This window comes from Clinocottus analis, unplaced genomic scaffold (assembly GCF_023055335.1).
Source record: "Clinocottus analis isolate CAN_PGR_092001 unplaced genomic scaffold, fCliAna1.0.p SCAF_24, whole genome shotgun sequence".
Lineage (NCBI taxonomy): Eukaryota > Metazoa > Chordata > Actinopteri > Perciformes > Cottidae > Clinocottus > Clinocottus analis.
Genome location: NW_027175976.1, coordinates 7,007,373 through 7,027,850, shown reverse-complemented (window position 1 = coordinate 7,027,850; position 20,478 = coordinate 7,007,373). Strand labels below are relative to the sequence as shown.

The 20,478-nt window shown below is 49.3% G+C and overlaps 2 protein-coding genes across 2 annotated transcripts; one reads left to right on the top strand and one right to left on the bottom strand.

The window, feature by feature from the left end:
• The first annotated feature begins 1,967 nt into the window (after nucleotides 1-1,967).
• Nucleotides 1,968-12,319, top strand: igfbp2a (insulin-like growth factor binding protein 2a). Its single transcript, XM_068590982.1, has 4 exons — nucleotides 1,968-2,387; nucleotides 10,232-10,416; nucleotides 11,357-11,497; nucleotides 11,729-12,319. The coding sequence occupies exons 1-4, from the start codon at nucleotides 1,997-1,999 to the stop codon at nucleotides 11,885-11,887; spliced, it is 876 nt and encodes a 291-aa protein (XP_068447083.1). The 5' UTR covers nucleotides 1,968-1,996; the 3' UTR covers nucleotides 11,888-12,319.
• Nucleotides 12,320-13,104: 785 nt separating this feature from the next.
• On the bottom strand, nucleotides 13,105-20,203 carry igfbp5a (insulin-like growth factor binding protein 5a). Its single transcript, XM_068590437.1, has 4 exons — nucleotides 19,439-20,203; nucleotides 15,319-15,524; nucleotides 14,942-15,061; nucleotides 13,105-14,846 (listed from the first exon to the last, which is right to left on the bottom strand). Exons 1-4 carry the CDS (start codon nucleotides 19,770-19,772, stop codon nucleotides 14,709-14,711), a joined length of 798 nt encoding a protein of 265 aa, XP_068446538.1. The 5' UTR covers nucleotides 19,773-20,203; the 3' UTR covers nucleotides 13,105-14,708.
• Between the last annotated feature and the right edge of the window lie 275 nt (nucleotides 20,204-20,478).

Here is a 20,478-nt window from a genome sequence, read left to right as displayed (position 1 = left end):
TCCATTTCATGCCGGCCCACTCATCAGATGATGAATTACTTTTCAACCCCTCGACTTATTGCCTCTCGTTATCTCATCAGTAGTCCAAGCAAAGGGTGCCTTAATGAAGCATAATCAACGCCAAACACTGAACAGTGCACTCATTCATTATGAAACCCTGAAAAAGGAACATGAGGATGTCTTTAGGGACTCGTTTCAGTTGATAAGAAACCAGAATAGAGCCAAAAATACACTAATGCACCCAGTTGTGTTTGCTTTAGGAATATGCGTTTTGGATTTAGGGGCAGATGTGAAACATCGGCTTCAGCTTTGCGTCCTGACTTAAGTGGGTTTGCCGCCAGGCTGCTGCCGTTGTCTTCATTAATGTGTCTGTCAACAGCTATAACTCATACGAAGCGTCCATAACTGCTGTATAATGAACACTTGACATCCTCTCGTAATCACACATGAAGTGTTGTGATTTGGGCAGAAGGCCGGACAGAGCCTTGTGGACTCGCTGTACTCTAATTAAGAAGACGAGCTCTGGCTTACAAGCCGCGCTCGTATACTCGCTGCACTGTGCGAGTCCCCGGCGCATCGGTGATGCCATACCTTCCTCTATCAATGTGGAGTTTATCCAGAGTTTGTTTTCACAGCTCCATGGGGAGGAATTTAAGTAACTGACCTTGGTGGGGATGACTTTGCACACATGGGCAAATACCGCGGACCCGTTAGGCGTATTAGCTCGTGGCCGTCCTGCTGCTTTTCCACCCATGGTTTCATAAAATGACACATGAGGTTCTTTGTGCAAACAGCCCTCTGGGCATCCTCCTGCCTCAAACCCCTGAGATACAAGACAGCTTCCAATGTGCCCTTTCTCCCAAGGATGCAGATGGTGAATAGGGCCAAATAGCATTAAATAAGTAGGGGGGGGGGCACCCACAAAACAAAATAATCTGCATTTAAATCTGCGGAGTAAGATTACACATGCCACTTCTATTTCTGGGCCCTTGGACAAACACCGATTAGTCTACCGCACTGGACAGGGTTAATAGGAGCTTGTTCGGGAAGGTAAGCACGACACCTCAAGGCTCGGCCTCACAGATCGATAGGAAACATTGCTGGACACGTGCACAGTGGCATTACTGTGCACAGGCATAGAAGTCGGTAGCAGCCGGTACGTTTTAATTGAGTGTCAATGGACATGTCTGCCACGGCGGGGAGGTCTTTCCATGTCAGGAATGCGCCGCACATAGTCCTTTTGTTTGTTTGTTTATTTATTTATGCATTCTGGGAGTCGGGGTAGACTGATTGAAACAAACAGGCCACAGTACGTATGGCAATGCAGAGACTTCCAGCCAGGGAGCTGCAGCTCACTGCCCGGTTGTTTTGATACTGGAGCACCAGCTCCAGTTTCACATCGACTCCTGTTTCGATGAATTCTGTTGGGCAAAGCCGATTTATTTATAATTGACTCGAGGAAGTTCTTTTTCCCCTCGGCCACGAGGAGGTCAGGGGTCAGGGGCGGCCAGAGAAGATGACGATGACACGCTTTGATTTAATAGATGCATATGTGTATATTTGCAGTTCTATGTTCAGTCAAAACAAAGACTTTTAAATGTTTCAGTACTTATTTTAGAAAGTGAAAAGCCATGAGCAGCTGAAACTGGAGGCTAATGTTGGTCCTCATAATGCATCTCATTTAGAAGCACTATTCTCATTCTGGGCCAGCCAGCAATAAGAAAACGTCCAGAAAAGGGACACACGTTACTGTGATTTACCTCCAACGTTTCACCGGAGCAAAGATGTAGACATTTAACATTCAGAACGAAATCCCCCGTCCTCCACTATGAACACCCACATGTGGCCCCAAGAGCAAACCTGGGAATTTGTAGGACCCAGCAGACCTCCCAGCTCCAGGCTTCACCTGTTCCCATGCACATTTCTTCCCCTTTTTTTTTTTTTTTTTTTCTCTTTTCCTCCTCCACTTGGGATTGCCTTCTCTCGCCCCGTGATAATGACACAAAGCCTCGCGCCTCTAACAATGCTGTCGTACGCGTGCAGCGTGCTGGTCCTCTGCGCGTCCCTCGCCGGTGCCTCGCTGGCCGAGATGGTGTTCCGCTGCCCGGGCTGCACCGCGGAGCGCCAGGCGCTGTGCCCGAGGCTCACCGAGGCTTGCGCAGAGATCGTGCGCGAGCCGGGCTGCGGGTGCTGCCCCGTGTGCGCCCGGCTGGAGGGCGAGACGTGCGGCGTGTACACCCCGAGGTGCACCACCGGGCTGCGGTGCTACCCGACGCCCGACTCGGAGCTTCCTCTGGAGCAACTGGTGCAGGGCCAGGGGCAATGCCGGCGCAAAGTGGACACCGAGACGGCCACCTTCAGCCAGGAGCACCGGGAGCAAACCAGCGGTCAGTCTGTTTACTGGAAACCTGTGTTGTTTTTTTTCTTCTTCTTCTTCTTCTTCTTCTATTAATTTTTAATGACACTGTCTAGACTGCAGCCGGAGGAATAGTGTAGAGACATTTTGCACTGTCATGAAGGCTGAGCCCAAATCTGTGTCACCATTTTGCACAAGTGCAGAAGATTTATGTGATATCATGCATTCTGTTTCTGTTCCTGCAGTGCATCCTATAAACATTAATTGCGTAATTATGCGCCCATTTGGAGCCCGTTCATGCTCCTTACGCCATCAGGATTTAACCACAGACATCTGGAAGTTTGTGCTATCAGCACTTTGTTGCGTCTATTATGTTGCATTATGCATTTGAGGTGAGCTTTTTCTGACTTTCTTCGGCAGTAATGACCTATTTTCTGCCTGTTGCATAAGGTATTCTCTCCACTCATGGTAAAGTATGTGTTGCATTGACTTGTTTATGGTGTTGTGAATGTGCACGGGGAGAGAGAAACAAAAGGAACAGTCACTCTTTTCCAAGTTAACCTCAGATATGCTTCGAACAGCTGGAAGCTCGAGTCTCTCCCAGTATCCCCCCCATCTCCCCTCCCAAAAAAACAAGTGCCTTTAAAAGACTGTGACAGAGAACAAGGTGGCCTGCAGGATTCCCCGAAGTTACTCGCCGGGATCTTTGCAGCAAACATCACGGTATGGATGTTGACATTTCCACAGGGGAGTGGAGAGAAAGGAACAAAGCGAGACAGCGGGAGGAATGCAGCATTGATTAGAAAAGTGGACTTTAGGCTTTGACCAGAAATAGCTATAAAGCGGCGTTGACAGTGACTGCGTTGACGGGGTCGCGTACCTGGAAAAAACAAGCTGGACGCATGTGCAGCCGGATGACAATAAAGCTTCACGAGGCCTCGAGCCAGCACGGCTCATGTGGCTCGTGTTTAAACAAGGACAGGTCGCAGTGAGGAAGGAAAGTAAACCTCCTCATGAACTGGATGATTTTGAAGCAAACACACACACACAAATACCAGCCGCGGTGTGATTTCTACTCCTTTCCAAATCCGTGCTTTGTCAGAGTTTACCTCCAGACTGACACGTGTTTGTTTTGGCAGCGAACTCCGGAGGGAAACTGCCAGAGAGTAGTAGCCCCGCAGCTCTGCAAGGACTCTCCGGCACGCACCAAAAAATGCACCGCGACACGTTTGTGATTCACCGTCCACCTCCAGCGACTTGATTCCACAATGATGCAACGTCAAACAACAACAGCGGAGCGATAAAACAGGTGCGAGTTGCCGGGTTGCATTAGTGCGAGACAAGGGGGACAAAATGCACGAACGTCGTGTAAAAGGCGGCAATTTGTCCGCCGTCACTGATTTGATCTTCCTCAGGTTTGGCTCGGGCCGACGGCGCCGAGATTTAGCCAGATGTGACCAAGAAGGGGACGGAAGAGGGACCTCCGTCACCAGTGAGAGGTTGAGCTGAAAGTGTAGAGATGGATCAGGGTCACAAGATGGGAGAAACACATTGGTATCAACAGGAAGCGGCGGACGTTCTCCTCCTCGGTTTCCTTCACTCTCCGTTTCAGCCTCACAATAAGTGTTTGTCATGTAAAATAATACACGTATGCCGCCGGTTCTCCTGCTTTCCGTCCGGCCGAGTTGGAGACGACGCAGACTCCATTTCCTGTCGTAAATTCTTCTCCGATAACAAAAAAAAGAGGAAGCAATGAAATCTCGGCTCGCGGAGGCCGCCGGAAGATTGAGAGCAAACTTCTGGCCCCACGGCGTCTCCTTTGTTCCCGGAAGGAATCTGTAAACGACAGAAGAAACCCGGCTGATTATGACACGATAATGAAGTGGTTGTGTTTAGATGAGCAGGGGGGGGGGGGAAGCGGCCACTCTGGAGTGAATCTCAAAACCCTGGACAGAGAATCAAAGGGTGAAATATTGCAGCTGTTTTATTTGGATGTTCATACGCCTCAACATCCTGGCATCGTGCTCTCGCTCGATTGCATTTCTAATTTTATGTCCCGCACAAAAATAACACATGCCAAAAACATCTGACACTGAAATAGGATTGTGACGGCACTTCATGCGTTTTCACAAATTGGTTCGTCGTGAATGTAGCCGGAGCGACTTGCAGTGAAGGCAGCAGCTGGATCCCGGTGAACTCCTGGATCTGCACTACAAACAAGCACAGAGGTCAAAGGTCAGAGGTCAATAGTCTTAAGCCCCAAGAATGATGATGTCGGAGAAAAGACGGCGAGAGAAATCAGTCAGAGGGAAACGTAGGAGAGTTTATGGAAGATGCTAATTCCAGCACATCTATTTGCGTTGAACCCAAAGTATTTATTACATTTGTTCCACATTGCAGTTTAAGTAGTTGAAAAAGTAATGAAAAAGTATTTTTTTTTATCATAAAACTGATGAGATGTAGAGTTTCTTCTCAAAGCCACGAGGGAGTTTTGTTCTTGTTCTAGGAAATGGCCAAAATCAAGTGATTACAACATATTAGTACTTCAGAAAGGGACATTGCTTCATGGATTTCCAAGTAATCAACTTCCCAGAGTGCAGTCAAGTCTTGTTTAGCGCAGCAGGAAGTTTATCAGGCTTTGGCCTCGGTCGAAATCGACGATCAAGTTTGCTCTATCAAAAGTAAGCTGTTTGAAAGTGTAAGTGTGTGAGTGCGCAGTGTGTTACGAGCAAGAGGCAACACTCTGAAGCCGGGCTCGACTTGGATGGGAACATTTAGACATGTGGATCCCCCAGAACGTCTGAATTCAAAATATAAAATTGCATTTTTTTTTTTTTTTAAATCCTGCGCGCTCCGATTTCCTCCCTTCAGACCTCCAGCATGTGAGGTTTGTGTGTTTGTGTGTTTGCGTGTGTGTGTGCTGCACGATTGATTGCATGCACGTGTTACACTGCAGGCGGCGACGCGCAGGATTTGAGACAATAGATTCAAGAAAATAGATATTTTGCCAGGAAAGTTTGGACTTAATTGTGTGGAAGAAGTGTCTCAAATAATGTGCATATCTTTGAATAGATGAATATTGATGTTGAACTCTTAATCCAGATGTGTTCCAACATGTTGACATCGTTCCCCGTGAGTCAGATGTTTGCACACGTTGTTTATGCAACTTAATATCTGAAGTTATCACGGTATCTCATGGATTCAAACCGCCCGGACTCCTCCGTGATGGGGGGAAGCAGGAGGATTGAACGGGATAACGTCCTCATGAACCCAAGAACTGATTCAAATTGCAATATTTGAATAATACAATGCTGTATATTTGTATTTAAATTCCACATTTGGTCGATTTTGAGCTGAAATACCTCCCTTTTTCCAAACTAACACCCACGACTTTCCCACTAGCCTCTCTGTTTATGCCCGGTATCACTGGATATTCTCTTCCCCCCCCCCAAAAAAAGCCTTTCATCTGGATGGGCCTTTACGGTTGTGACTGGGATCAAACCGGCTGATTAACAAAGTCCAAACAGAGCCCGCGGTCGGCCGGTCGAGTGTCACATGATTGAGATTTGCAGCGAATTGGTCATTACTCCACAAAAAAAAGCTTTGGTTTCAGCGTCAATTCAACCCAAACTTCTCCCGATGGAGGCCGGACGTGCTGGAGGTGAAGAGAGGAAAGTGGAAAACTCCCGATCCGGTGGCTGAAATCACACTGTGAGCTCACGAGGGGCATTCCTGTGCACCTGCGGGGGATCCAGACGGCGACTGAAATAGCTCCCCGGTAATCCCAGGCTTCTCCAAAAGCAGGGGCGTTTTGTGCCATCACACCCATGCCAAGAATCTCCTCGTGCCTGCTGCGATCCAGAATAACTTCCCGCCCCCTTTTCTTTTCTTTTTCTTTTTTTTCCGGAGACAATGGTGATTGAAGACAATACCAACACTGTCTGGGGTAAAAAAAAAAAGGGCTCCATCCCCCTGGGCGCACGCAGGTGATAGAGGGATGATTGTCAGAAGGTCATCCAAGTTGTTGGGGTTCATCCTGCGGGCGACATGATTGGCGCTACCGCACGTCACAGCCAACACGTTCAGCAGGTTGAGATATTTCACTGAAACGTGGCGCTCGAGCGCTGACGGAGACGTCGCACTTTAGGGGACAGAGACGTGTCTCTGAATGCTTTTCTTCAAAGCCTCCTGAGTAGATGGACACAGGGTTTCGTATGTTTGTACCCTTGCGGGGTTTAAACTCTTAAGTAGTTGGTCAACTTATCGATTTTTATTGCAAACCCCTCCAGATCGAATGTTATTTAAATCCCAAGAAAAAGAGGCAGTGGAAAGTTTGGACGCTCGATGAACTTCTCTGGTCGCTCTTGCGGCCGTCGTCTGGTAAAAACAATCGTTCACAACCACGTGAGGTCATTTAAAGTTGTTGCCGCTCCGACTTGCGATCGACACGCGCCGACGCCGTCTCCCCCGGAGGCTCCGCCCCCTCTGATGACTGTGCGACGTGTCCCGGCTCGCCTCGCCCCGTGCACTCGTCGAGGTCCCGCGCGCTCGCCTCCCAGAGTTCACCCGGCAGGTGGAGAGCGAGATGCCTGGCCTCGGATGTGCACGTGCGTGCCAGAGCCTGTCCGGAGCCCGCCGCTAGATGACTGTTGCAGGCCAGAGCGCCTGGAAGGTAAACACATCTGCACTTTGCTGAGGTTGTGTTTTTCCAGGAAAGCGGTCCCACCGGGCCGCGCCACGGCCGGGCGGGCCGCAGATACTCTTCGCCGTTCCTTTCATCCACTTTGCATGTGGCACACGACCTATTTCACACCTCAGAGCAGCGGCCCTCACGGCCACATCGAGAAGACTTTTTGTTGTTTACTGGTTTCCACATTCCAACATTTGAAGGGATAGGTCACTTCTTGTCTGACTCAGGTATCTTTCCATGAAGGTGTAGCGACCGTTATGGATGTCTGTGGAGTCAAGCAGCAGCTCAACTTCACACTTTTTGCAGATGAAAGTATGAAATTACACTTTTTTTCCCCAATACAAAAAAAAGATGTCGCAACTAAAACACAAAGCAACAAGTTATACGAGTTATACCAGTTGTAAATGTATTCAGAAGAACTGCTCCATTTAAATTCAAGTAAATACTTTATTTATTTCAAGACCCTCCATATATGTTGAATTGTATTATTACCTTTTGATTCACATTTCCTTTCCTCCCTCGAAATAATATAAAACTACACGACCCGTTGAATTCAAATACCCAAATACGTTGAGTAAAAATGCTCCCACTGACGTCCACTAACGACAGCTAAGCTAACCGGTCCACATCCACGCGTTCGTCCAATAAAACCTCCCTCTCCTCCCTCTCCTCGCCCCGCGGCCAAGTCCTGGGCCATTTGCTCAGTTGACCAGAATCTGGACGATCAGACGTGACCCTTCTGGCCCGTAGGTGCCATCTGGGAATTCGACATGGATCAGATACGGAGAGAAAGCCTCTGGAGCCTTTGTGAGAGGATTAACTCAAGCAGCAGACTGGACAGTAGGCCTGCTGCTCTGTTGACACGGCTGATCCCGAGCCCACCGCTGTGGAACGGCTCGGCCTGCAGAGGCCTAGCGGCCCCTGAAAGTGGGGTCCTGACCCTCCGTGTGTGTGTGTGTGTGTGTGTGTGCGTTCTATGTGTGTGCGTGCGTCTCTACCGTGTATCTAAGTCTTCTATTTCCTCAGAAGACAGGCAGGGATGCTGTCGGGATTATGTAATGCGGCAAAACAAAAAAGCGCCCCGGCCGCTAATATTGTGTGTGCCGTGCGTTTATCCACACACACACACACACACACACACACAGACACACACATGCGTGGACACACCTGATTCCAGTTGACTTCTGCCCTTTTTTTAAAGGAAAGAAACCCAGCCTTCAAAGGAAAGCTGGAGAGAGAGAGAGAGAGAGAGAGAGAGAGAGAGAGAGAGAGAGAGAGAGAGCACGGCCGGAGCGTCACGAGGTCCAACAACACCAGATCTATCTGATGGCGAGCGGCGCCAGCACCTTGTTATTGCTCCGTTTGGAATTTCCTTTCTCCCCGTTCGCTCTCAGGCCTTTTGTAATCATATTCGACGAGCGGATGTCAAAGCGTACCTCTCGCAGAGCGCCGAGAATGCCTCTCCGGTCCGCCGACCGCCGCCGCCCGCCGCCGCCCGCCGCCGCCCGCCAGTAACACACACTCGCTCTCATTCTCAAGTCTCGCGCGTCGCCGCACCCGGCCGTTGCGTAACTGCGAGCGGTCCGCTCGCCCGGCCTCGCCGTTTGACCTCCTCCACCGTCTGTGCTTGTTTCCCTTCGTCCCGTGAGGCGCCAAAGTGAATTCCTGCATCCACGGAGCGCGCGCCCGACTGGAAATCAGGGGAAACAAACACTCGTCTTGACATATTTTCAAATGTATTTCGAACAAGCGAAACCGAGCTGAGACGTGATCGGTTTGTTTTGTTTTTCGCCGTCCTCGGCATTTTTTTTTGGGGGAGTCTGGAATCAGCTGCTTTGGAGTGACGCTCCTTTTCCACTCCCTCAACCCACGAAGTCGGCTCTGTTGTCAGAAACAACATGTTCAGTTGAACCTGACGGCCCCTCACATTGTTTGCGCCATCTGTTTGAAGAGAGGGGCTGTTTTTCCTTTTTTTGAAGGTTGATGTTTAACAAGACTCCAAGGAGAGAGGAGGCTGGAGGAGTCCCTCCATGGCCACGGGGACAGAACCAGGACATGCATTCGCTGCTTTTAGCTAATTATTTGTTCGTCAAGTGCCATTTACATAGATTTAAATCCACAAACTGGTCTTTTTTTTAATGTTGCAGAGCGACGGCAGGAGTTGTATGTGTGAGAATGGCATCCATGCAGTGGCTTTAAGCTAAGAAATCATTTATTTTCCCTTGTAACATCCTTTTAAAGCGTTCATACATTTAGCCGTTAGTTGAGAGGACCCCAAATCTTGACAAATTTCCCCCCCTGCACTTCTCTATTTGTCCCTAAAAGAACCTCATCGGCGAGGACCTCGAATCTGGTGTCGGACTCATCGTGACGTCTTCCAAACTCAAGCATCAGAGCAGTGCAAACGCACCACTGCTTTGTTCGTTTATCACCACGTTTAACATCTGCTCATGAAATTAAAATCACACCGGGTAAAGAGAGGGGGGGGGGGTGGGAAGCAACCACGAAAACCCGACTGTGACTAAACAGTTCAGCGGAGGCCAACTTTCTTGGAAAGCCCGCAAGCTTCTTCACGGCGCTGCATGAGGCTGCGTCGCTCTGGGAGAAAGGGGACGGGATCGTCGTGACTCACTGATTGTGCCGATGCGTTTGAGAGCACTTCGGCGGCGGGGTTTTGGACACTTCAGCCCCCGAAATGTCCGTTGTGACAAGGAGGAACAAAGGTCAATAAGACATATAAAAGCGTTGAGCTTTACACCCTGGAGGGTGCAGTTCAGAGCCATCATCAGGCGCAGTGGGAGGAACAGTGTTCTATATTTCCTTCCCATCCATCAACTAGACGACGAGTCCTCAAGGACAAGGAGACAGGACCCTCCTCGAGGAGCTAAGGGCTTTTAGAGCAAAGCAAGCCGTGAACTTTGCCGCTCTGACAAATGAGCTTCGCAACGTGAAGCTGACTTCGGCAGCGAGGACCACCGAGCGGCTCGGGGGGGGGGGGGAGGCGGTCAGAGAAAAGACGCTTTTAGCGGCCAACGTGTCCGTCAGAGCGTCCTCGAGTCGAGACGCTGTGTTTTAACAAGTGAACGTATCGACGCGGTAGAGTTGTGAGATTGAGATTTTGATGGATTTGTTTGACGTGGTCGTCTCCCCCCTCCCCCTCCCCCTCCCCCTCATCCTCTCTACAGGCGAGGCCGTGGAGCCGCCGCCGCCCGAAGAGGGCGGCAGCGAGATCCCGGCCGTCCGGAAGCCCAGCAAAGAGGCCACCTGGCTGGGCCCCAAGGAGAGCGCCGTGCGCCAGCACCGGCAGGAGATGAAGACCAAGATGAAGACCAACAAGGTGGAGGAGGTGAAGCCCGCGCGGCCCAAACAGGTGAGGGGCGAGCGGCAGGGAGAGCGCGTCGGACAGAGACCTCGGTAAAGAGCGTTTCCCCAAGAGGAGACACTCGCCGACTCCTCGCGCTGCCGAGGGAGGAAGAGGAGGCCGGTGTCGCCTCCCTCTGGTGCAGCAGCTGTTTGGCAGCTGCATTGAAAGGAGTTTGAGGATCACACAAAGTGCTTCAACAGTTGAATTCACTTCAGGAAATAATGACACCTCATGATAATAATCCCACGTCATGGCACAAAGAAAAGCCTTTTTTTCTTTCTCCTTCTAGTTTCTTCCAGCAACCACTTTAATCAAAAAAAAAAAGGCAGATATTAAATACACCTGACCCGCTCTGTAATCCGTGGCTGGGACTCTCTCGGGTGAACCCCGGGCATTTCGAACCGGCATCGTGATATTTTCCATCCGCCATTAAAAAAAAAGAAATCAGCGAAAAAGGTTATTGCTCAGCGAGAAACTGAGAAGTGTCTCAACAAGACATTTGGCCGTGTGGGATTGTGAGGTAAATCTGAGGTCACTGGCAAGAGTTGTTGTTCATTACTGGCAAGAAAACATGATTCATTTGCTCATTACAGAAAGCCCCTTAAGCTTTATTATGTGTGTGCGCCTTTTATGTGAGATTTTATGTAGCATGTCAAAAATGTGCTGATGCTCTACAAACACACCTTGGTGTTGATGAATGCATTTCTGCTGTGCGCGTGGATTTCACTTAACCTTTTAGAGCGGAGCAAAAAAAAATGAAATCTGATTTTTTTTTTTTTCCCCCAATGTTTCTTCAATATGAAAAGAAAACGATTGCGTATTCCCCCCCCCCCCCCAAAAAAACCCCTGTAATCTCTTTTTTTCCCCTCGCAGAAACCTGCTGACACGCGCCAAACGCCGCCACACGGGTGTGACCTAACGTAACCTTTGTTGTTGTTTTCAAAAGACTCAGTGTCAGCAGGAGCTGGACCAGATCCTGGAGCGGATATCCAAGATGCCCTTCAGAGATAACCGAGGTCCCCTGGAAGACCTGTACGCCCTGCACATCCCCAACTGTGACAAGAGGGGGCAGTATAATCTCAAACAGGTGACTGTGGGAAAAGAGGGTGCAGAAACGCATCGCGACCGATTTAAACAGCAACACGTGTCTCAAAAAGCATCTTGTTTTGAATGTATCCATTTAAACTGTGTATAACAAAGTGCATCTAAACAAAATGGGACACATAACTGGTTTGACGCGTGCTTTTGCACGACACACACGTGCATATTTAGTGCAGAGACGCGCAGAAATCAACCCAGCGTTTCATTTGCGTTGCAGTGCAAGATGTCCCTGCACGGTCAGAGGGGCGAGTGCTGGTGCGTGGACCCTCACACCGGACGTCCCATCCCGGCGGCGCCCACCGTGAGGGGAGACCCCAACTGCAGCCAGTACCTCAGAGATCTGGAGCCGGAGCTCCCCGACATGGACCAGATATAAAAGCGGCGTTCAAACTAAACTAACTGTAAAGTACTTGGGAACAAAAAGAAACATCTGAGTAAGCTATGTATTATCGTTTCGTGTGTGTGTGTGTGTGTGTGTGTGCGTGTGTGTGTCTAGTTCATTCGATGACTTGACGTTTGAAACGTTAACCACCTAAAAGGATTAAACGGTAGAATTGCTGCGTAGGATGTAACCGAGGATTATTCCTAGACGTAAAGAAGAGACGAGTCTCTCGGTCGTCGGTGTCGTTTGCTTTACTAATTGTGACTTTGCTCAGATTTGCTGTCTTCAGTGTTTCTGTTGTGTGTTGAGAAGTGAAGAAAGCCTTCAACACGCTTGTTTTTTTTTAGGTGTTTTCGTCGTCCTCGCTCGCAGACTACTGTTACGCCTCATTAACAGATAACGCTATTAAAGTGGTAATAAATCCAATGTGTGCCCTGCCTGCGTTTTTTTATTGATCTGAAGACACACTTTGAGTCTGCCGCAACTCCACGCAGGGTTATTTTTGAACATCAGCTCACGAGGCCGAAGGTTTTTTTTGGGGAAAATTCGTCAATAAGTCTGAAATCTCATGACGGAGACTTGAGATCATTCACTCGCTTCTTTCCACTTCTATCAAATCTCACGACGATGTCACAATTTGCGTCAGTCATTACTCTTCATCCACACAAATATCTGTACTTTAATTTAATGACGGTGCATCCAAATTGTTGAGTCATTTCAGTGAAAAAAAGAAGAAGAAAACGCTGACCTCATACACTGCTGGAGGGGAAGTCGGGGTCAGCAGGATGCATCATCTGGAGAGCATGAACATCTGTACATGTCCTGGTGGTCCACACGACACTTGTTGAGACCGGTGTGATGTTTAAAATGAACTAAAAGGACTCCCTTCCTTATTTATGATGACTGTGTGCCAAAACCAAGCACATTGAGCACAAAACTCTCTCTGTGCGCTAAATCTTTCAAAACACGCCTCACCTTTGGACGCGTCGCGATGAGAAACGTCTCCGCAGGCAGTTTCGCCTTTGACAGCAGATGGAAACAACCTGAGTGTCAAGGTCAGAGAGATAGCAGCCGCAGAGAAAACAACTGACTCAACAGAGTTCAAACAAAAGTGCAGTTGTGCGCTTTTTTTTTTTTTTTTTTGCGAGTACATGAACTTTATTTAAATAGTGATTTTTCATTACAAAAAAAAAATGAAATGACTACATCAATTACACGCCTGATAAATATTTCACCGTAATGTTCACATTAGTCTTTAAAAGAAAAACAAAAAACGAGATTCTGAAAAGCTCAAAGTGTCACTGAGAGAGAGAGAGAGAGAGAGAGAGAGAGAGAGAGAGAGAGAGAGAGAGAGAGAGAGAGAGAGAGAGAGAGAGAGAGAGAGACGTCTCAATGGGAGGAACTGGCTGTTCTCATTAGGAATGTCTGAGTTTACAAGAGTCGTTAAAAGAGCGTTGCGATGATAACAGCACAAAAAAAAAAAAGAAGAGATTTGGAGCAACATTGGAAATCGCAGAACAAAAATAAAGTGATAAAGTGATGCTCGCCAGCCAGCGCTCGGCTGAGAGATCTTTGTCGGCAATCGAAAACACAGAAAAACAACACAATCACTCGACGACGCGGCGAGTCCCACATGCAAACGACCATTCAAAGTGGCGTGGAGCAGAAAGGCACTTGGATTTACATAGAAACTCAGCGACCTTGCACCCTGATGCACCCTGATAGCAAGCCGCCGCCGCCGCCGGATTTGCCTGCGCGTTGGCGGCGAAGACGCTGCGAGTGGAAACATTAGCAACGCGGGGCCTTTGCATACCATTTGTGTGCTGGAGAAAGGAGACGCGACCACTAGCGCCGGCCCTCGTGAGAATTTAAACCAGAGCTTGTTGGAGTTGAGAACTATAAAGGGCATGGCACATACAGTACACACACACACACACACACACACACACTGTACATCCATTTACAAACAGAGGACGCAGTCAGATATCTATAAGCTCTGACAGCACGATACAGTATGTCAGTTTATGAGAGCTGCGTGACGTCAACGTCACATTGTGATTGCAGATGGAGGAGAATTATCATGTCTGACTGGTGCTAGGAGGTGGATTTTTTGGGGGGTATTTTACAGCGTTAGCTTCGTATTTAACGGACTAATGCGAGAGGGGAATCAGTCTGCTGGTCTCACGCGCCGTGAATACACGTTTTCTTAAAATGCTACGCTATTTCTGGGAGTGTGTTGTGTTCGCTGAACCAACGACGCTAGCTCTCGTGCTAATGAGTCCTGCGTGAAACGTTCCCTCTTTTCTTGTGCGGGGACAAAGTAGCCGGAAAGTGAAGATGCGTTCAGGGACATGAGGTTCAGAGGCAGGATTAATTGTTGGATATATGAACGAAATGCCTCTCACATCCGTACGCCCACTCACACCGGTGACAATTAATAAAACGTTGCTAGTTAAAGGGACGAGAAATAAGTGTTAATTCGTAGCCACATGGAAAATATGTCTTGTCTCCGAACTAAATTGAGCGATCAAAATACAACATATCAATATCATACAAATATATATATATATATATACTCCTCTATCTATGGATATAAAGAGGTGAGGTGTCAGCTAACCTCAGTACGGTCAGCGGGGAGCCACAGTTAAGACCTACATGTGAGAGCTTTTCAGTTCAGCTCCCCTTTAAAAACAACAAAAAGAAAAACACAGTCCATCACACCAGACCATACATAGAAGCATCTGTGCTATATTTTCCTGATTGGCGAGTCATGAAGTGTGCTAGCTTGATTGGCAGAACGTAAGCGCTTCCCTCCTCATTCGTTGCTGTTGCTACTGATGTCCAGCTCTTTGCACTGCAGGTCTCCTCCGGCGTAGTTGATGCCGGGGATCTTCACTCCGAAGCGGTCCACGCACCAGCAGATGCCCCTCCTGCGGCCGCGGGACGGCTTGCACTGCGGGGTGTAGAGTTACCGGAAATGTGTGTTTAAGCAGAAGCGATGTCTGACAGCGTGACACACACACACACAAAAAAAAGCCCTTTACACACCTGTTTGCGTTTGAAGAAGCCCTTCTTGTCACAGTTGGGGATGTACAGAGAGAGCGCCAAGACCCTGGAAGTGTCCTTCATGCTCTGAATGAGATTATCCAGCCTTCTCCCACAGGGGCCCTGAACACAGAAACACACACACACACACACACATACACGAAGGTGAGGGTTTGCATGGTCACGATGTGTTTGAAATGATTGAAGAAGAAGAAGAAAAAAAAGTAAAGAGGTAGCAAATACCTCCACTAATGAGCACTTTAGTCATTTGTTCACACCTCGTTGGTCGGTGTGAACGAGGCCCTGCAGGGCATCGCGGGCCGATTTGTCAGGACTGGTTTTCTTCGTAATGATAACGATGACGAGCTCTCGCTACTTACGAACTCGGGCTCCAGTTTGTCCAGGCTGGGCGGCGAGAAGTTCAGGTTGCTGGCGGGTCCCAGCCGGGCCAGCTGCTTCTTGCGGTCCTTGGCCTGCTTCATGGCGTGGGCCTTCCGGATGTGGTCCCTCGCGTACAGGGGCGCCTTGGTTTGGGGCTGCACGGACTCCGGGACGGGGAGCACGGCGTCGTCGTGGGATTCTCCGCCTGACGAGGGGAGGGGGGGGGAAATGGGAGGCGACGCGTCGTCGTTAAGGTTGCGCAATGTTTGAGGCCGTTTGCATTCATCAGCAGTTTGACTTTCTCGGGCCTTTAGTGAAGTTCTTGGCGCGTCGCCACCAACAACAGTCACCGTTAAACTGAAGGACACCATATCGCTCGTGTGCAATTCCAGGAATGTGCGTTGGATCACATGCATGGCCGTGCATGCACACGTACATGCTGTACATACGTGGCGCTACAAGTGGTGGGAAAAAAGGAAGAAAAGTCTCAGTGCCTGTGCACTACATTTAATAAATGAAGTCTCTGTCTTTTTTTTTTTTTTAAGCATGTCACAAATCACAAAGGATCCTTGGAAACTCTCCCTCTCAATGGCATATAAAGGACATGAACTATATTATTAGAAATAGACACAGCCACTGAAGCGAGAACATGAACGTGCAGCAAAAGTCCAGCTGCAGTTCGCTGCAGCTGGATTCACACATGATTACTATCATCAGAGGAAAAGTCTCTACCCCGCAATGCAGTCCGTAATTTAGACAGAAACTTTACAAATTACAGACGTGCATTAAATAACCAGGGATTCCAATTATTACAAACAACTTAATGTCCACGGGGTGTCATGTCAGTCCTGCAAAACAGGCCTTCAAAGTGTTTCCCCCGCTGCTTTTGAGAGACTCGAAAGGGTGGAAATGAAAAGCTCGGTGATGGAAACGCACCTCTTCGAGGAGTCCAAAGCTAAACCCGTGATTGCATTGGACAGCAGGTTCCAATCCAGTCGTCTCACGGCACCGCGTGCTGATTTCTCTGCAGCAGCTAACTGCTTATTTCGCTCCATGAGTGGCTCCCGGCCAGCTGCAGATTGGACGTGTTGACATACAGGACAACATAGCCTACATTTATGGCAAGACAGGTTGCCAGTTTAGGGTATATGTAGACCAGGGGTTTGAAAACTTTTATAGCATGTGACCTAAATGAGATATTTAGTCTCACCCTGGCACCCAGACCCATGAAAACATGCTATTACTTGTCATGTGGCAAGCCACCAGAAACAGCCGCAGCCCATTTTGGGTCCCAACCCCCGCAGGAACCCTCGCGTCCATGCATCTTTCACCCGCGCAAAAAAATACAGCTCTCTGCTACAGTTGCGGGGAGTCGCACACGGTCGCTCTCCCTCGTCCCACCTTCTTTATTCGCGCGACCACAGCGGCTGTGCCGAGGCCAGAATGCGTGGCTGTGACTTTCTGCCCCCCCACACCCCCCCAAAAAAGCCCTCCATACTGATATTTCACTTCATTTATAGCTTCAGACGTGCATTAGCCTTGTATGTGTGCTAAGCCGCAGCTGGCCCGTTCCCCTCTGCTGTGTCACGCACTTGTTTCCGTTCCATTTTTTTGGGGGCAGATTTGCAAATTCAGCTTATAAACCCCTCCGTTTGGGCACTGGCGTGATCGCTAAGCTACCGAGCTAACTGGGCAGGGAAACAAGGTCAAGGCCACGTTGCAAGTGACGCTTAAACCCCCCCCCCCCCCCCCCCGCACACTCCAGTGACGATGGTGATGATGATGTCATGCATCCACATAATGACAGCTTCTTGGAATAAAGCAAGAGATCCTCCACTTTCCTGCTGACACAGTTTTTTTTTTCCTCCTCCAGAGAACGCTGAGGCAGATCAGCAGCGAGCGTAAACCCCAATCAAGTCCTCACTTGCTAATCCTCCGGTTTGTCTAATCTGACCTGTGCTGATTGATCGCATCATTCGTTTCTTCTCGCTTCCTCTCCCCCTTTTCTCCTTGTTGGAGCTGCCGCATCCCTGCAGGTGTCAGTGTGTCCAGACGATGTTGCGGAGGAAGAACGCGACTTTCATGCTTCATGCACTTGCAAACATGACACAAGAAACCTGTTTTTTCATCTTTCATCCGGGTTGGAATGACAATTTACGCCATAATAACTGTGCATGCATATTGCACTCGTGGGAATTGTTCAAACGTACCGTGGAACTGTTTTGGGAACTGGCACTACCTTTTTTAAATGCACAGTATGCACGCATACGCATTAGTTCATCTTCTCCGGTGTCTTTGAAAAGTAATTTGTGTTCGTGGTGTGTATTTATCAGCGTGCATTTGGGTTTTGTTTAATGTATGTGTTGAGAAAGCGCCCAGCGGGAGATGTGGAGTTAATGGAGAAGCTGGCTGACGGGCAGACAGATGGGGGATCAGTAACCCACGCTCAGCCGGCATTCTGCTGAATCACTGCACAGCCTGGGCCTGCCTGCAGCGCCGGGATGTAGAGAGAGGGAGGGGGAGGGCGAGGGAGACAGATGAAGGGACCAGGGTGGGACCAAGAGGGGTGGGAGGGAGCAGAGGATAGTGTGGGAAAGCGTGGAAAAGGGGAAGAGGGGAGATGAAAAGAAGATTGGAGGTTTTTCTTTTTGATAATACAACAATTTCTCAGCTGCAGAGCTCGCTCTGGTGGAGTGAATGCACCGATAATCCAATGAACCAATACAGAATGAGCTGAAATAAGGTGAATTTGAATGGAACATTTCCATGACAGTATTTTTTTCCCCTGCCCTTTGTTACTGGACTGAAAAAACTGCGGTTCCCTGGCTTAGCTTTTACACAGCCAGTGAGGTTATTTATGTTTCCAGAGGAGCTTTCCTCCTTAAGCGAAGCTCCAATGTGCAGCAAAGTGAAGCCGAGCACAGGACGGGTGAAACCGTGGATGGGTTCGGTGGGGGGGGGAGGAGGGAGGAGAAGAATAGGAGTGCAAAAGATGAAGAGGGACAGTAGCCAGGCAGGGAAAGAGGAGAAGAGGCAGTGTGGTGGGAGAGAATAGAGAGACCGAGACATAAAAGGTTGCTTATAGGTGTGGGAAAAAAAAAAAAAGCAAACAGGTGGTGGATGAAGAAAAGTCGAGGTGTGCAGGGGGAACTGACAAAAGAAAGGTTACAAGACAAAAAGAAACTGTAGAGTCAGGGAAGAGGGAGAGCAACAATCTGATTTCACACCTTGAAGAGAGTGGGTGCAACGTTTCCCACACAGCGCAGACACAGTGACGGGTCCCTGCGCCGCCATTTAAAAGCAGCCAAAAAGGAGCCTCAGCAGAGCACCACCTGTAATTTTCTCCCTTGTTTTCTGCCGGGGGGCCTCCCCGAGGCGACGGGCCACTCATACGAAACCCGACTGATTTACGGCTCCCAGCCCCCACAAGGTCTATTCAAACCAAGATGACAGGTCGATCGAAGCTCGGCGCAGATTGTTGACAGAGTTCACGGGGTCAAGGCGCACAGGGGGCCTTTGAGTCGCGTGCCTCGGTAATGACAGCTGTCTGCCCGTCTTAGATGGGACGGTGAGTCGACTCCCGTCAGCCTCGCCGGCTCCTGGAGAGTCAGGAGGGCGCCGACACTCACTTCACCCTCTTTTCTTTCGCATCCCCCCCTCAAACTGTAGAAAACTCGTGCGTATTGGAGACCCGTTTCATGGTTTTATTTTTTGGACTGGAGGTCATTTCTCCATCTTTTTTTTTGTTTTTAAAATTCACCACTGCATCACCGGCTCAGTCTGTGTGCCACTTGAGGGCTTCGTTAAAATTCCTGCATTAACAAGAGAGGAGAAACATCTCTATCCAGCTGTTTGCTATTTCTGAGCCATTTCGGAGCGGCGGTTTATGACACACTTTCAGAATATGCAATATTTACACCAGCAGGGCTGACACAAAGTGAACCAGCGCTGCACATTTAGTGCAGTAATTAAAGCCCTGCAGTGCAACGTAACGAGGGGAGGATTTACACTAACTCTCGTGATTAAGACGTCTATTATTCCAGTTAATTAATGTTCCATTAGTGACCTGCTTAATCACAGCCTCTGTGCTCTGAATCAGTCATCTCTCCGCAGGCCTACCTTTGGACGGATTCAGCAGCTTGTACATCTTCTCGTTCCTGCACACGCCGCGGCCGTGCAGGAGCGCGTGCAGCGGCTTCTCCTCGCCGTTCTTGGGCAGGCAGCGGAGCCCGCGCGTGCACGGCCCCGTGTACACGCCGCACGGCTGGCCCTCTTCGAGCGCGCACGTCAGGCAGCAGCCGCAGCCGGGCTCCTTCACCAGCTGACAGCCCACCGGCACCGGCGGGCACATGGACTGGGCCTTCTGGTCGCACGGCTGGCACGGCACGTACGACGCGCCGCAGCCGGTAATGCTGAGCAGGGGGACCACCAGGAAGGACACGCTCAACAGCATGGCGCGCTTCTTGTCTTGGACTGCAGAGGATCAACTATGTCGCGTGCTGAATCCGTTTTTTTTTTTGTTGTTGTTGCAAAAAAAGAAAAAGACAATGAGGGGGGAGTTGCATCCACAGGTGCGTCGCGCGCTCAAGTCCCCAACAAATGTCAGTGCATCCGATGCTCGCAATCCACAAAGACAGACAGTCACTCTGCTGCTCCCACTGGGCTGCAGTCACAAATTAATAATAAAAAAAAAAGAACAAAATATCCAAACACAACAAATCTCTCCCTTCTGCGATGCCCCGGTGCCGTTTTTACGCGCGAGCTGATCGTCTCCAAACGAGAGATAAAACGCCTGATTCCCCCCGCTGTCAGTGCCTCTTGTAGGTTATTTAACCCGCGCGGGCTGAGAGCAAAATGTATAATCTGTGGCTTTGAGCTTGCCTTTTAAAAAAAGAAACTGCCAGAGGCGAAGCCTACAACGATGGGTATGTCAAACAACGTTTGGAGGGGGAGGCGCACTTGTCAACTCTGTGCGCTGCGATGCTGATTTCACAGGGCGGGTGCTGGCATGCCTCCAGATCTGCCAGATACGAGGCGATGCTCCTGAAGGAGACTGAATAAGAAGCAGTTTCTCCCTCTCTCTCTCTCTCTGCAGAGTGGCCATTTAGTATCCCTAAGCCTGGAGGACAACGTGTTTTCTTAGTGGAGTCGTTTCTGCT